The sequence below is a fragment of the Ricinus communis genome, chromosome 7 (genome assembly GCF_019578655.1).
Source record: "Ricinus communis isolate WT05 ecotype wild-type chromosome 7, ASM1957865v1, whole genome shotgun sequence".
NCBI lineage: Eukaryota > Viridiplantae > Streptophyta > Magnoliopsida > Malpighiales > Euphorbiaceae > Ricinus > Ricinus communis.
Genome location: NC_063262.1, coordinates 16111447 through 16128382, shown reverse-complemented (window position 1 = coordinate 16128382; position 16936 = coordinate 16111447). Strand labels below are relative to the sequence as shown.

The 16936-nt window shown below is 33.0% G+C and overlaps 1 protein-coding gene across 1 annotated transcript; it reads left to right on the top strand.

Moving 5' to 3' along the window:
* Positions 1-7182: 7182 nt before the first annotated feature.
* On the top strand, positions 7183-12687 carry LOC8287614 (phosphatidylinositol 4-phosphate 5-kinase 2). The gene is given in 9 exon segments (XM_002513224.4): positions 7183-9020; positions 9115-9279; positions 9407-9572; positions 9752-9862; positions 9962-10155; positions 10251-10381; positions 10478-10559; positions 11721-11930; positions 11932-12687. Coding segments are annotated over 9 exon segments (2292 nt in total). The 5' UTR covers positions 7183-8043; the 3' UTR covers positions 12188-12687.
* The last annotated feature ends 4249 nt before the right edge of the window (positions 12688-16936 follow it).

Genomic DNA, 16936 nt, shown 5'->3' with positions numbered 1-16936 from the left:
GGAGATTAGTTTTATACAATTTATTGATGTTAATTTGAGTTAAATTGGTATTTAACTAGATGGAAAATGTTTATAGGATATTAAAACAGTAATTGAGAGTCTTAGAGGAAGAGTTAGACCTATGAATTAGAGAGGGGATGATCTTGTAATGCATTAGAACTCGCATTTACATGAATATTTATAATATGCATGAAATGTGAATTGATGAATGTGTTGACAGGTACTCAAAGGCCTGGAAAGGAAGTTGTAGAGAAAGGAGGTTCTTATATGCTAAAGGAATAAGTATATTTTGAGTAAGTAAATAGTTAATATTTGCTATGTTCATATATTTAATCAAATGTTCCGCAAATGGTTGCGTTTGCTTAATATTGTTTATGTTTGAATGACTGAGATGGAAATGATTGGTGTTGAGTGGAACAATTGTTATTGCTGAAATATGATATAAGTGAAATGATTGAATTGTGATGTTAAGTGCATATGTGCATGTGAATGGTGGATTCCCCTGTGAAAAATATATATATATATATATAAAGCCTTGGGAGGCTAAAGCCTAGAGAGGCTATAAAAGTGTATAATGTGAGATGAGGCGGAGCAGCTTATGTGTGTGATATATGAGGATGAGGCGGAGCAGCACATTAAAGGGGATCCACAAGCCGTGAGAACTAACCATAATTGTTGAATTGTATTTGTTCTATGATGGTTGTAATGAATTGAGTAGAATGGTATGACTTTATACCTAAACTATGAATATCATGGAAAGTTATGTGATTGGGTGGAAATTGTATTAAGTGTATGTGATATAGATTATGTTGATTATTTATTTATCGAGCTGAGGCTCACCCCTCTCCAAAATTTTTCTTTTCAGGTTTGTAAATAGTAGTGCATCCGTTGGTTGTATGCGAAGTCTAGCTTTTAGCGCTCAAGTTGGGCCAGTTTTGTGAAGTCTCCTCCTGATGCATTTTTGTATGCAGTTATGTGATATATATGGAAGTATGCCTTATAAGGCATAAGAAGATGTTTGTAATACTTGTTAAATGATGTTTAAGTATAATCATATGTTTATATGTTAATAACCTTGTGTCTGGATTCTTAACAACCTACATATTGACCTATCTACCTGTAGTATATATTCTACGACGCTTGTATGCTTCCTGGCTAATGTTTATTAGTTAGCATGTGATGGGGGTGTTACAGAGTAGCCCATGTTCATACTCAAAGTGGTCTAGTAAAATCTTTTATTAAACATCTCCAATTATTAGCTAAACTATTGCTTATGGAAACAAACCTCCCAATAATTACTTGGGGACATGCAATTTTATATACAACAACTATTATTCGCATCAGGCCAACTAATTATCATAAATTTTCAATATTATAGTTGGTTTTCTGGCCAGGAGCCAGATATTTCCTATTAGAGAACTTTTGGATGTTCTGCTTGTGTCCTAATTGATCCTCCACATCGCACAAAAGTGGGACTTCAAAGAAGATTGGGAATATATATATTAGATATGAATTTCCATCTATAATTAAATATATTGAGCCATTAACGGATAATGTCTTTACTGTGAGATTTAATGATTGTCATTTTAATTAAGCTTTATTTTCTAAGTTGGGGAAAGAGAACAAGCAATTAGAGAAAAAAATTATTTGGAATGAGCCATCATTAAATCATCTTGATCTTGTATTCAAAATAATATCAACTAGAAGTTCAAAGAATCATTCATTTGTAAAGTATAGCAAACCAATTGTCAGATACATTTTGTGATCCAAAAAGAGTTACTAAATCTCATATACTAGCTGAGAATGTTCCAATTAGAATTAATGTCCCAGTAGAAAAACATGTTAATATTATAGCAAATGAGTCCATGATACGCCAGAAGCGTGGTAGGCCACCTGATTCTAAAGATAAAAATCGAAGAAAGAAAAGGAAAAAAATAAACCAAATAACAATTCTAAAATTGATATTTCTAAAGAGCCTATAACAGAAGACATAGATGAACAAGTAACCTCAAAAGAGGTTCAAGTGTCTGAAGATGATGAAAACAATAAGATATCAATTAATTAAGTCACTTCAAGTAATAAATGGAACTAAAGTGAAATTGTTGTCAACAATGTATTTGCATATGCAGTAGCAATTAACATTGCAAAAGAAAATGAGGACATGGAATCTAAGTTCGTCATTGAATATTGACAAAGAAATGATTGACCTAAATGGAAAGATACAATTCAGGCAGAATTAAACTCATTAGAAAAACTCCAAATCTTTGGACACATTATTTTAACACCTAAAGGTATTAAGCGAGTACGCTATAAATGGATTTTTGTGCATAAATGTAATGAGAAAAAAATGAAATTATGAGATACAAAACAAGACTTATAGCACAAAGGTTCTTGCAAAGACCTAACATTGATTATAAAGAAATTTATTTCTCAGTTATGGATGAAATAATATTTAGAATTTTAATTAGCTGGCAAGTTTAAAAGGATTTCATATGCATCTTATGGAGGTTATTACAACTTATTTATATCGATCACTTAATAATGATATTTATATGAAAGTTCCTGAAGAACTAAAAATGCCTAAAGCATGTAGCTCAAAACCACGAGAAATGTATTTAATTAAGCTACAAAACATCTTGTATGGATTAAAATAATATGGATGAATGTGGTATAATCACCTAAGTGAATATCTTTTGAAGGAAGGATATACTAATAATTCAATTTATCCATATATTTTTATTAAGAAAACAAATTTTAGTTTTGCTATAATTGCAGTTTATGTTGATGATTTAAACATCATTGGAACTCATAAAGAGTTGACAGAAACAATAACTTATTTAAAAAATAAATTTGAAATGAAAGATTTGGGATAAACAAAATTTTATCTTGGCCTGCAAATCGAACATTTATTTAGAGGAATTTTTATTCATCAATCAACTTATATTGAAAAGATATTAAAATATTTTAATATGGATAAATCTCATCCAATGAGTTCTTCGATGATTGTTAGACACCTGGATGTGACAAATGACCTTTTTCATTCCTAGGAAGATGGTGAAGAAATACTGGTCCAGAAATACCATATCTTAGTACTATTGAAGCATTAATGTATCTTCCTAATTGTACAAGACTCGATATAGCATTATCTATGAATTTACTAGCAATATATAGTTTCTCACCAACTCGAAGACATTGGAATAGTGTGAAATAAGTTTTCTGTTATCTATATGGTACATCGTATATGAGCTTATTTTATCCACAAGACTCGAAATCGTTATTAATTGGATATGCAGAAGCTGGATATTTATCTGATCCACATAAAGCTCGATCACAGACAAGTTACTGGATTACATATGATGGCACTGCTATATCTTCGTATTCTACTAAGCAAACTCTAACTGCCACATCATCTAATCATGTTGAAATATTGGCAATGCACAAGGCTAGTAGAGAATGTATATGGTTGGGATCTATGATCCAATTTATCAAAGAAACATTTGATTTTCCATTTGATAAAGGAAGCCAATAGTGCTATATGAAGATAATGCTGCTTGTATTTCTCAAGTCAAAGGAGGATATATTAAAGGAGATAGAACCAAGTACATTTCATCAAAGTTCTTTTTCATACATGAGCTTCAAAAGTAAGAATTTTTAAATTTTCATCGAATTCGATCTATTGATAATTTGACAGATTTATTTACAAAAGCACTCCCTACAACAACATTTGAGAAATTGGTGAACAAAATCGGCATGCACCGACTAAGAGATTTTTGTTAAAAGTCATATCTTCACGAGGAAGAGATTTTGATGCACTATATGATACGAACCTGAACTCAAAGGATATGTTCAAACCCTTATTGATGATGGAAGTAAACTAAACAGACAAGATCAGGCCCCTTTAGAACACACCTTTACCTATAAGTCAGATTTATCACCTCAAAGATCAACTCGTAGTTTGCAATTGAACGAAATTGTTACCCTTAGCTATAGATGAACTAAGATCAACAATTATAATAAGGTGAAATATTTAGCAATCTTGAAACTAATAAGCTAAAGGATTATATAAACAAGTAGATGTGAAATCAAATTAATCAAATCAATTTAATTTCAAGCAATTCAAAAGGAACACCTTTAAAATTAAAGTGCAATGCACTAGGTTTTTGTAAAGCAAAAGAAAATTTATTCAAAACATCATGTATATTCTTTGGCTGAAATACATAGGACTCTATTTATAGAGTTTAAAATAAAATAGTCATAATCCTAGAATGACTAGGATATATGGCCAAGACTCCTTAATAAACAAGGAAACAAATAACTCCTTAAAGAAATGAGATAAGATATGGCCAAGATTCCTAAATCAACAAGGAAATAATAACTCCTAAAATTCGTCCAACCCAACCCTATATGATAAAAATGACACTTGGGATTAAGTAACATGTGAGAAGCGGTCCATTCTTAAGTATTGGGCTCCAAATAGCTTGACTTGATTATCTTGAGCTTATCTTGTCTTGATCATGCCTCCATATGTTGGATTAAGTTGATAAGAGTATCTTGAGGCCCATTGTTTTGATTAAACCTAATCTCACTTGGACTTTAAATCTCAGTAGGACTCCTAGTTGGATTAGGATTCCTAGTAGAAATAGGATTCCTTTTGTCGCTTGAACTCCTAATGTCATTAGGATTCCTTGCTGGATTAGGATCTTTAGTGGAATTAGGATTCTTTGTTGAAGTAGGATTCCTTGTGCTACATGGGTTCTCATCATTTTCCCTTTCTTTGAAAAGATTCGTGCTCGAATCTTGCTCGAATATTGTGAAAGAAGCAAATATATAATCTCAAAGAACAATAAGAACTCATTGTCGACCTGCAAATCTTTCACAAAAGCTTTTAGAGGAACTTTAGAACAAATAATACTTTCAATGCCAATAAAATCAACATGTTCAATTGGCTCAATGGCATCAAGCAAAATATTTTCATCCTTCACCAGTTCAACTTTTGCTTCATCTTCAATAATGATCTCTTCATCTTGGATTTCGCTCAAAAGTTGTAAATTATTATACTTTTCACTATCTTCATTCATTATGTTTTTAGTATCTTCATTGACTTCAGTAGAGTAATTTACCTTTTCTATATCATCAATATTAGTTTCAAAAGATGGCTTATACTCAGCTTTATCTTCAAGATGCTTAGCATAACGATGAACCAATCCTTTAAATCTTCAAAACTATTTTTAAGGCTGCTCCTTAAAGATTTTATATCTTTTAAAGTTCATTAGTGAAATCTTGACGCAATTGTCTTTCTATCTTCTTTGGCTTAGGTTTAGGATTATAAAATTTTTATAAACACTTTTCATAATAATTATCATTCTTTTGTCCCCACAATCTATCATAAGATTGATAAAGAAGATTTCACTACTTGATGAAAGGGGATATGCATTTCCTCAACTCTTCGCTAGAACTATTTCAGTGAAAGGGGAAAAAATTAGCACCGTGATTGCACATAAGTGTTAAGGAGATTGGCAGAACCTCTAAGGCGACATTTACCATCGTGTTTCACTCAATTAGGCTTTTACCTTCTAATGAGCTCACTACTTGCCTTTTACCACTCAATCTCTACTCTTTGGCACTTATAGAGGCTAAAATAATCAAATACCAAACAACCAAAGTTGTAACGACTCAATAACCAACGAATCAGATTTAGAACACACAAGAACACAAACTAAGTAAACGAAACTAGACTTAATGACTATGATTAAGTCTAAACACAATAAAACACATAAGAATAAGATGAATTAATGAAGAACTAATTTTGATGAACAAATTAAACGAAAAGGACATATTTGATTTACGTAGAATAAAGAACGTATTTAACATTTAAGAAACAAAATAAACGGATGAATTGGACTTTAAGAATAGCAAAGAAGTCGAATTGAACAAGAAGAATACTCTAGACAAGAAAATAAATCACAAAGAAGAAGAAATTAATGGATTGATAAAATATTTTTTTGACATTAAAGGAAACAAATCAACAAAAATAATAAAAGATACGTACTTGATTGATGAGCCAAAGCTCTGATACCAAATGATACGAACCTCAACTTGAAGGATACGTTCAAACCCTTATTGATGATGGAAGTAAACCAAACAGACAAGATCACGCCCCTTTAGAACGCACCCTTACATATAAGTCAGATTTATTGCCCCAAACATCAACTCATAGTTTGCAATTGGACGGAATTGTTACCCTTAGCTATAGATGAACTAAGATCAACAATTATAATAAGATGAATTGTTTAGCAATCTTGAAACTAATAAGCTAAAAGATTGTATAAACAAGTAGATGTGAAATCAAGCTAATCAAATCAATTTAATTTCAAGCAATTCAAAAGGAACACCTTTAGAATTAAAGTGCAACGCACTAGATTTTTGCAAAGCAAAAGAAAATTTATTCAAAACATCATGTATGTTCTTTGGCTGAAATACATAAGACTTTATTTATAGAGTTTAATCCTAGAATGACTAAAATATGCGGCCAAGACTCCTTAATAAATAAGGAAACAAATAACTTTTTAAAGAAATAAGATAAGATATGGCCAAGGTTCCTAAATCAATAAGGAAACAAATAACTCCTAAAATTCGTCCAACCCAACCCCATATGATAAAAATGACACTTGGGTTTAAGTAACATGTGAGAAGCGGCTCATTCTTAAGTATCGGACTCCAAATAGCTTGACTTGATTATCTTGGGTTTATTTTGTCTTGATCATTGCCTCCATATGTTAGATTAAGTTGATAAGAGTATCTTGAGGCTCATTGTTTTGATTAAGCCTAATCTCACTTGGACTTTGAATCTCAGTAGGACTCCTGGTTGGATTAGAATTCCTACTGAAAATAGGATTTCTTTTGTCGCTTGAACTCCTAATGTCATCAGGACTCCTTGCTGGATTATGATCTTTAGTGGAATTAGAATTCTTTGTTGAAGTAAGATTCCTTGTGCTACATGGATTCTCATCACTGTACTCTTTTTTCCTTAGCTTAGGTTTTGTCCCATTGGATTTTTCTAGCAAAATTTTTAACAGCCAATGTTATAGCGTAAACTTCTATATGAATAATGTACTTTTTTCCTTCACTAAAATTGTTTCCTATAGGGTTTTACTTAGTAAGGTTTTAACTAAACATATTCATTGTAATAGACATCCAAGGGGGAGTATTATGATAATATTAAAGTATTTGGCTTATATTAGGTGTTCATCGTTATGTCTATAGATAGATTTCTTTATGAAAATAGAATTCTATTTCTGTAATCCTTTATACTTATAGATAGGTGTTATAATCAACGGAATGATACAAAAAAATTTCTTTCTTTTCTCTTTATTTTTTTTGTTCTTATCTTTATTTTACTATACTCTTTATTTTTGTTCTTTATTTTATAGTAATACTGTATTTTTTTCAAAATAAGAATATATTAATCTAATTTTTATTTTTAAATTATCTTATACTTAAATTCAAATTTATTAAAGATAATATGATGATATATTGAATTTCATTGGCTTTATTGATTTTTGTGTCTTTTAAAATTTAAAAAGTCTAAAAGGATAATCATCTAAAAAAAATTAAAATGTGAATATAAATATTAAAGTAAAAATATAAAAATAAAATGAGGTAAAAAACAAATTACTATACATTTTTATCAGCATTTAAGAAAGGGTATATGATGTAATTTTCTCATAATTATAATTACTATTGATTGTTACGCAGACAAAGCCGGCCCATGAGACTCTCTCAGCATCTCTGTGCTCTCTTTTTCAGTCCCCAGTCTCTACCTTTATTTCCTTTTACAATGATATTTTCATTGAATAATATAGTTTAATAATTTTTCAATGTTATGCTCTCCCTCTCAGTCTCCTCTTTCTCTCTCTCTTTCTCGTCCTTCTGCTTCTTCATCTTCAACTTGTTCTTTTTGTTTTCGCAGCACTAGTCTCTGATTTAATAATGTCACAAACAGACACAACAATCACATAAAACGACGAAACCAAAAACCACCAAATGCAAGAGACGCTTCTCCGTATCTCTCAACCCACTTCAACTGATAAACAGGACAACAACAATAACAAGAAGAACAAGCAAACAAGCTGCAGGCGCGTGACCCCCACCACCTCCATTGTCGTCTCTGAGAAACTCCTCCCTAACGGGGACATATACACCGGGACATTGTCGGGGAGCGTGCCTCATGGGAAAGGCAAGTACTTATGGTCTGATGGATGTATGTACGAGGGAGAGTGGAGAAAAGGCAAAGCTAACGGTAACGGAAAGTTCTCGTGGCCTTCTGGAGCTACGTATGAGGGAACATTCAAAGACGGAAAAATGAACGGACAAGGAACATTTATTGGTATCGAGGGTGATTCTTACAGAGGTCAATGGCTGTCTGATAGAAAACATGGGTATGGAGAGAAATGCTACGGTAATGGAGATGTGTATGAAGGGTGGTGGAGGTGCAATCTCCAAGATGGGGAAGGGAAGTACAGGTGGAGTAATGGGAATGGGTATTTTGGGGAGTGGAAAAATGGTTTGATTCATGGGAGAGGAGTGTTGGTTTGGGCTAATGGGAATAAATATGAAGGTTATTGGGAGAATGGTGTACCTAAAGGGAAAGGGGTTTTTACTTTTGCTAATAACAATAAATATGAGGGAAGTTTAAAGAGGTCTTCTTGTGTGGATGCTAATAGTTATCCAAGGATTTGCATATGGGAGTTGGATGGTGAGGCTGGTGATATTACTTGTGACATTGTCGATAATGTTGAGGCAGCTTCTATTATGTACTATGATAGTAAAGATTCTGATGCTGAAGAAGGGTGTTGTAATGGTAAAGAAAGTAGTAATATTGCTGTAGTAGTTGACAATTTGCAGTGCCAGAGAAGCAGTCCTTGTAGTTCTGCTGATGGTGATGTTAAAAAGCCAGGCCAAACCATTTCCAAAGGGCATAAGAATTATGATTTAATGATTAATCTCCAACTGGGTATCAGGTGTTTTATTCGTAGTGATATGTTTAGCCTCAATGTCCTTTTTTAAATAATATTAGAATTTTCTTTATTTAGTGTAGTGTTTTTTCCTCTGCAGGTATTCTGTTGGGAAGCATGATTTATTGATGCGGGAACTAAGGCAAAGTGATTTTGATCCCAAGGAGAAGTTCTGGACAAGGTTTCCACTTGAAGGATCAAAGATTACGCCGCCACATCAGTCTGTAGACTTTAAATGGAAGGATTATTGTCCCATGGTGTTCAGGTATTAGTTTCACTCGTTTTATCTTAAATGAAAGAAAAGCAAAATGTTCAGTGCCCAAGAATCTGAGGCTTGAATATATGTCTGATCTTTTATGTTATGGTGGTGATTGGCGTTGTTTGGTATTTAGACATTTGAGGGAATTGTTTGCAATAGATCCCGCGGATTACATGGTAGCTATTTGTGGAAATGATGCGCTTAGGGAATTTTCTTCCCCTGGGAAAAGTGGAAGCTTCTTTTACCTAACTCAAGACGATCGTTTTATGATTAAAACTGTGAGGAAATCTGAAGTTAAGGTTGGTTGATTATACTTTTCTAAACTTCTCAATCCATTACATATAAAATGGAAACAATAGCAGAATTTAGAATGACCAAATTTGGTCCTATCACCTATATTATTGGACATATATTTTAAGATACAATTATTATCTGGTTAATTGATTGATCCTGACTACACTGTGGTAACTGTATTTAGGTTCTCATTAGGATGCTTCCGAATTACTACCAACATGTTTGTCAGTATAAGAACTCTTTGATAACAAAGTTCTTTGGTGTACATTGTGTGAAACCAGTTGGAGGTCAAAAGGTATGATCCTGAGTGAACTTTTTTTTCTCATTTCAATGCTTCATTGGTCAAGTGCTTGTCAAAATCTAAATCATTTTTCACAATGCAATTTATACTCAGATCCGTTTTATTGTGATGGGCAATTTGTTCTGTTCCGAGTACCGCATCCATAAACGCTTTGACCTGAAAGGTTCTTCTTATGGTCGTGCAACTGACAAGGCTGAGGGAGAAATTGATGAGATGACCACGCTTAAAGATCTAGATCTTAATTTTGTGTTTCGGCTTGAACGGTCATGGTATCAAGAGCTCATCAGGTAAATCCCACAAAATTGTTATATTTATTTTATTCTTCTTTTCTTGTGACACATTTATTCTTTGTGTTCGAAAAGTTCACATAGTATGTCTTCAGGCAAATCTATAGAGATTGTGAGTTCCTAGAAGCTGAAGGGATTATGGATTACAGTCTTTTGATTGGTCTTCACTTTCGTGATGATTACTCGAGTGATGAGATGAAGACATCACCCAACTGCCTGCATCTTGGTAAGTTTCCTTACTTCTCTTATATTGCTAACATTTAAGATACAACTGTCAAGAATTGGTAAGGCATGACGTAATGTCCTGCTCTGTGTTCATCAGAGACGGGGAATATGCATCACGATAAAACATCCATGCGAGGTTATCACTTGCTGCCAGATATGGATTGGGTTATGGAAGGCCGGTATGTTATTTTCTAAAGTTGAAACTGATTTGTTTCTTTGATTCTAAACATTGCATTTAATCGTGATATAGATTCCTTTACAATTGCTGTAAAATCCCATAAGCATTCTTTTTCTTTTCCTTTTATTGATTGTATACAAACTTTCTATCTCCATTGCTAATTCAATCAAGAGATAAATCTGGCATGATGTTAAGAGATGTGCATGTGAAGTAGTGGCATGAAGTTCTGGTAAAAATATAAATAGTTTAAACCTCACAGATGATTGTTGCAGAACTTGCACTGAGATACTATCAGCTGTGAGATACTCCCTAGTTTTGGAGTGTATACTAAGTGTTGGCTATGTCACAAAAATAGAAGATCCTGTCTTCAGATTATACTTTTCTTGCCATAAAAAGACTAAATTTTGGGCCCTTCCAGTGGCATTTCTTTTTACTGCTGTGCATGTGACGCATGTTGAACTTTAATTGCTAATGGACTGAGGACTGAGTTTTCATAAGCAAAAGAGAAGGCTTTTCCTTTTCTCTCTTTATCAAGTGTCTGTTGCATTTGCCCAAGAAAATGTAAACAGTTAAGAAACATGCAAACCTATAATTTACGGCTGAGCTTCTCTCTTTTAAATTTTAAATCTATTCCGTTTTTCCAGGAGTTTGGTATTTGATAATTTCCTCCTTTGAATTCAATCTTGGTTGTTGGAATGACTCAAAAGTGACTTGAGTGGGTGGGGCCTTTTCCTCTTTTTGATGGAAACAAATTTTTGTTTAGTTATATTGCCATCCCTCTCAAACAATAAAGAAACTGCTTATGCTTTTGAAGTTGTGGTCATGACTGAAGTATTGAAATCTTTTACATGGTATTATTCATATTGGATCTAACATGCTGACGGTGGTTTGAGGATACTGAATGACTGTTAGACTTTGAAACCAGATTATTCTTATTCTTATTATTATCTTTTTTGCTACATACCTGCCCCAAAAGGGTACCTAATTAAGGGAAATATAATACCCAATATTGCTTTCCACTTCCCATGGTGGCTTTGATGAGTATCCTTATCATTGTGTATTACTTTGGCCTTAACAGTTTTATGAGTATCCTAACTGTGTTTGATATCCATGCAGTGCAATGCAAAATTTTGCTGACTTTGTTCTAACGTTGATATTACAGGGGCCCATTTATCCGGTTGGGAGCAAACATGCCAGCAAGGGCAGAGCGTGCGATGAGGGTTGAGTTGGATCAGTGCGTGGGCGGTGGAAATACCAACTCAACACCTCCATATAGTAGTGGTCAAATGTTTGACGTGGTTCTCTACTTTGGTATCATTGACATCCTCCAAGATTATGACATAAGCAAAAAACTAGAACATGCATACAAGTCTTTGCAAGTGGATGCCACTTCCATCTCAGCTGTTGATCCAAAGCTATACTCAAAAAGGTTCCGGGATTTCATACATAGAATCTTCGTGGAGGACAAGTGACGAGGGGCAAAGACATTTCAACTTTGGAAAATGCGGCACCCCTTCAACTAAAACTCCGGGTGACATCCGCAAAAAGCAGGGTGCCAGACGTGTGAGTTCTCCGGGCGTGAAAGATGGTACACATATTTGGTCAGGCTGGTTGATGGCTGATGGATAAGATGAAAGTTGACGGCTAATATTTGTTTTGGTTTGTTGAGTAAAAAGGGTGAAGGCCGGAAGTATCATGAAGCTTAGTGTAGAAAGTAGGGAAATGATTCTGCCACGGATCGAAGTGTACAGTCAAAAAAAGCAACAAGGAAGAAGAATGAGTATCTATTGTGTCTATATAGAGAGAGATTGGAGTTCAAATTTTTTTGAACAGAGGGTTTGCCGGCTGAGCATGGAAGAAGAAAAGAGAAAAATAATTAATGATCTCTCTTTTTCTCACATTCATTTAATCAAAAATGGCATGTTTCTTTTTTCCATTAAGCAAGCCATGAAAAGAAGAGAAAAGCACAAAAAAGAAAGATGCCGGCTTATGTTCTTTTATTTCTTTTTCTTTTTTTGTCTCTTTATTGAATTCAAGGTTTGAAAAGTGAAATAACAATGCAATTGTATGTCCCTTTTATTATGCATCTTTTTCAACAATAGCAAGAAGCTAACAGTACGACAAAGCAATGATGGACCATGACCAGAGTTTTCCTTTTTCTTTTAGCTATTCGGCCCCTTAACAATTTATTATGCATCCCTTGATCTTTATTGCTCATAATACTACTATTTTATGTTCGAAATCAATGCGGTCATTTTGATCATCTTTCAATGCTGTCAATGTGATCAAATTGATAAAAAAAATTATAATACGGTCAAATTGATAAAAAGAAGTTATGATTTGATCAATAGATTTTTTATTAAGTACTAAATGCATTCAAAATTAATTTATTTATTAAATTGTTGTAAGATATTTATTGTTAGTCTAGTTTAATTCCAATGTTTAATAAAATAGTATTAAAAACAATAACTCCAACTATAAATATGTATTTCATTTTAATAATTTAAAATTGAATTATATAGTAATTCAATAATGTGGCTTTAAATATAAGTATTTTAAAGTATTTAGTATTAAATACTATTTACCTCTGAATTTTGGTCTAATACATAAATTTGTCTTCGTATTATTTATTATATGAAAATCTTATTAAGTCTTTATAAAACTAACTACTAATTCATTCTGTATAATCAATACGGTCAAAAGACTAGTGTCAAACATGTTAAATATTAGTTTTTTTTTTTTTTTTTATATAATTTATATGCAAAGCCTAGATTTTAAGCCTATGTCTAGGTGTTCAATTTTGATTAACAATCATACAACAATAATTTGTCATTCATCCATTAAAATAAAGTAAAAATAAGGCAAAAATAAAGGTAGCAGTCAGTCTAAATTATTACAACCCTTCCAACAACTAATAAACTAAAAAAAGACTAATCTAGGTCAAAAATGGAAAAAAATAAAAAAAAGGGTTAGAAATTTACAAAATAGGACATATATGGGGCGAATAGCTAGTTGGCCGGGTCACAGAGCCAATCGGCTCTATGCACAACCATCGGCCTAGTGAGACACCTAGAGCTATTCGCTCTATGCACAACCAATTGGTTGTGCATAGAGCGGAATAGCTCTAGGGTGTCTCACTAGGCCGATTTGCTTTAATTTGATGCTTCACCGTCTGAAACTCGATATACATGCATAAAACAATGAAAAGATGATTAGTATACACACAAAAACATGTAACTTTTTCATAAAGATAGATCAAATTGGTAAAAGAACAAGACATATAATACATGAACACCCTTTATCGTGATGGATTCTAGTTACACTTGCATCAAACACATGGTTAACATCAATAAGGAGGCAAACCTAACATATTGATCAATATTTATGATTATTAAATTCAAAATTCTAAGGAGAACATGTTATCCGTTTCAAGATTCAGGAGCCATAAATACCATATAAACATGCAAAACCTAATTTTAAACATATATAACATATGGAAGATAAATATTAAGAAGACAATCATATGAACCCTATCATTAGTAATAGCAAAGAATCATAAAAATATATAAGATGTTGATGATGCTGGATTTGGAAACTCTCAGGTTATCACCATATTGTGTTGACCTTCGAGTCTCAAGTAATAAGGATAAGGTTGAATCGAATATGGGGTATAAATCTAGAGTGTTTAGGGTTTTTTGATTCTTAGGAATGTGTGTTTTTTCTCAAAAACCTACTCAAGTTCTCTCTTTTGATTATTGCCTAAAAATTACTAAGAATTGCCAAGAATTGTTAACAGTTGCCAACTTCTAAGCTCAGGGCTTCCTATTCTATTTATAAAAAAAGTTTAAGAAACCCTAAAAGCCTTTGATATACATTCTTAACTTTAGATAAATATCCATAATTAAGAAATTAATTTTTGGACTTATCAGGAATGTTTATCGTTAAAAATTCAAATATTTATTAATAAAATATTCTAGAAGATATATTTTCATTAGTTTTGACATTTTAAAGTGAGAAATTACACAAAACAACATCATATTTCAAATTCGGGGCCAATCGAGATTGTGTACAGGCTCTACACAGAGTCGACCTGCTCAATGCAGAGCCGATTAGCTCTGGGTACAGGCGATTCACCTGTATGCAGAGCCGATTAGCTCAGGGATTGCAAAATTTTGGTGCATTTTACACTTTGGTCCTTGAACTTTATGAATTTATAATTTTACCACTCAAACTTAATTTTTCTATCAATTTAGTCTAAGTTGATTTTAAAATAAAATTTTTGGTTCAATTATTCACAACCTTAATTGGGATTCAACTGTCCTTAACCTCTCGAGACTTGAGAAAAATAATAACTTTTATCATCGAGTTTTTCATAATTCTCTCGATATCTAGATCCGAAAAACGGGTACTAACAGTTTGCTTCCGATTTGTTGAGATTTATAAGCATAAATATGATAAATAAAATGAGACAAACCATAAATATCAAGGATACGAAAAAAAGAATATGATTTTGACTAGAAGCTATGCTTTGTAGGCCCGAGTTGGTGCAGACTTTCTATCTGACTTCGATTTAAGGACCGTGCCCATCTGATTCGGGATCACACCTGTCTAGTTTTAGAGACTATGCCCGTTTTCCTATGAGAGATGGAGTTTTGAATAGATACTTTAGCAGGTCTACTTTTGAAATTGCTTGAACCCTATAAGATTGAAAATAGTGTCTTAACTTCCTCATAGCCTATATCATAGCTAAGCAAGTCTTCTCTATGAGATTGTACTTTGACTCATATGGCAACAACTACTTACCAAGGTAATAGACTGCATCCTCCACGTCATGAGGTCCACATTGCACCACCATTGCCCTTCGTAATAAAATGGGTAGCAACCAAGCTAGGTTAGTACGATTAGAAAATTAAAAGCCTAGTGGAGGCCGGACTTTGTGTCACACCATGTTAGGGTGCCTAACCCCATTCAAGCACGTACCTAAATTTTCGAACCCAAATCTCTGATTCAGGAAAGGGGAAAGTTAGGCTCTCTTCGAGGAATCCAAGCTGCCATCCTACGCCCCTCTATATTTGTCCCAGTTATTTTACCCAAGTGGCAACTCATAGTCTTCTTCAATAATTCTCAGTCACCGCAGTTGTCGTGATCCCTTGAGACCTCTTCCCAAATGGCACATAGTTATCTTAAAGGGCGGTCTTTAGAATATGACAAATGTAGTCCATAAATCAAGGCATACAATTATCTTGAGGTGGGCGTAGTCCCTAAATCAATCTTCAAGATGTGATGGGTGTAGTCCCTAAATCAAGGCATATAGTTATCTTGAGGGGTGGTCTTTAAGAGATGATGGGCGTAGTCCTTAAATCAAGGCGTATAGTTATTTTGAGGGGTGGTCTTCAAGATGTGATGGGCGTAGTCTCTAAATCAAGACGTGTATTATGTTGAGGAATGGTCTTCAAGATATGATGAGCGTGTTGACCTAAGAGTCAATTAACCTTTATTTTGATCTTAATATCCAAATTTAATGTAGCTAATATTATATTTAAGTGTCTATTTGATAGTGCATTAAGGGCTTAATCAGTAAGATTCTTTGGTAAAATACTAAGATTTTAAAAAGCAAAAATAAATCCTAAAATACTTTGGATTCCCATCCAATCTTTGGATCAACCTCCTCCTCTACTCTTGAGACTCGAGGATCTGCTCAATACAGTGATAACCTGAGGGTTTATAGAATTCTTACATCTCATCATCTTCCTCTATTATTTTCCTTTTATGTGTTTTAGTAAAATGTTTAGGGTTTGTCTTTATTGATTTCAATACATAGATCTAGGTCTTAATGTTTTTGAGAATTTTGCTTTAGATCAGTTCATGTGTTTAGAATTTTGAAACAAATGGACTATATTATGATTAAATAAGCCCACATGTTAGAATTTTGAATCTAATAAAGTCTACATGATTAGGTCTAAGTTTTACCATATTTCCTGCGAATTGCATGATTATGTATTAAGCTGTCAATCTCTTAAAATTTTAATTAAGTTGCCAAATTTAGCTGGCCATCTGTTAAAATCTATCTTTTATGTTAATTATCTATTGTCCATCTATTTAAATCTTGTTGCCATTATTTTCACTCTAAATATTGTCTATTCTCTTTATTTTGCTTATTTTACACATATTACTTGATTTTTCATGCTTATTTGTGTGTGCATATCAATTATGTAGGAGTTCTAGAGTTATTGTCTGCCTAAAGCTCGATTGACTTAGGATTCAACTCTAGAGCTGATTGGCTCTTCGTACAGTCAATCGGCTGTATGTATTTTGCTTTTCTTGGTTTTGTATATATATAACATGTAAAATTAGATTTAGACTTTGAAAATAAAAACA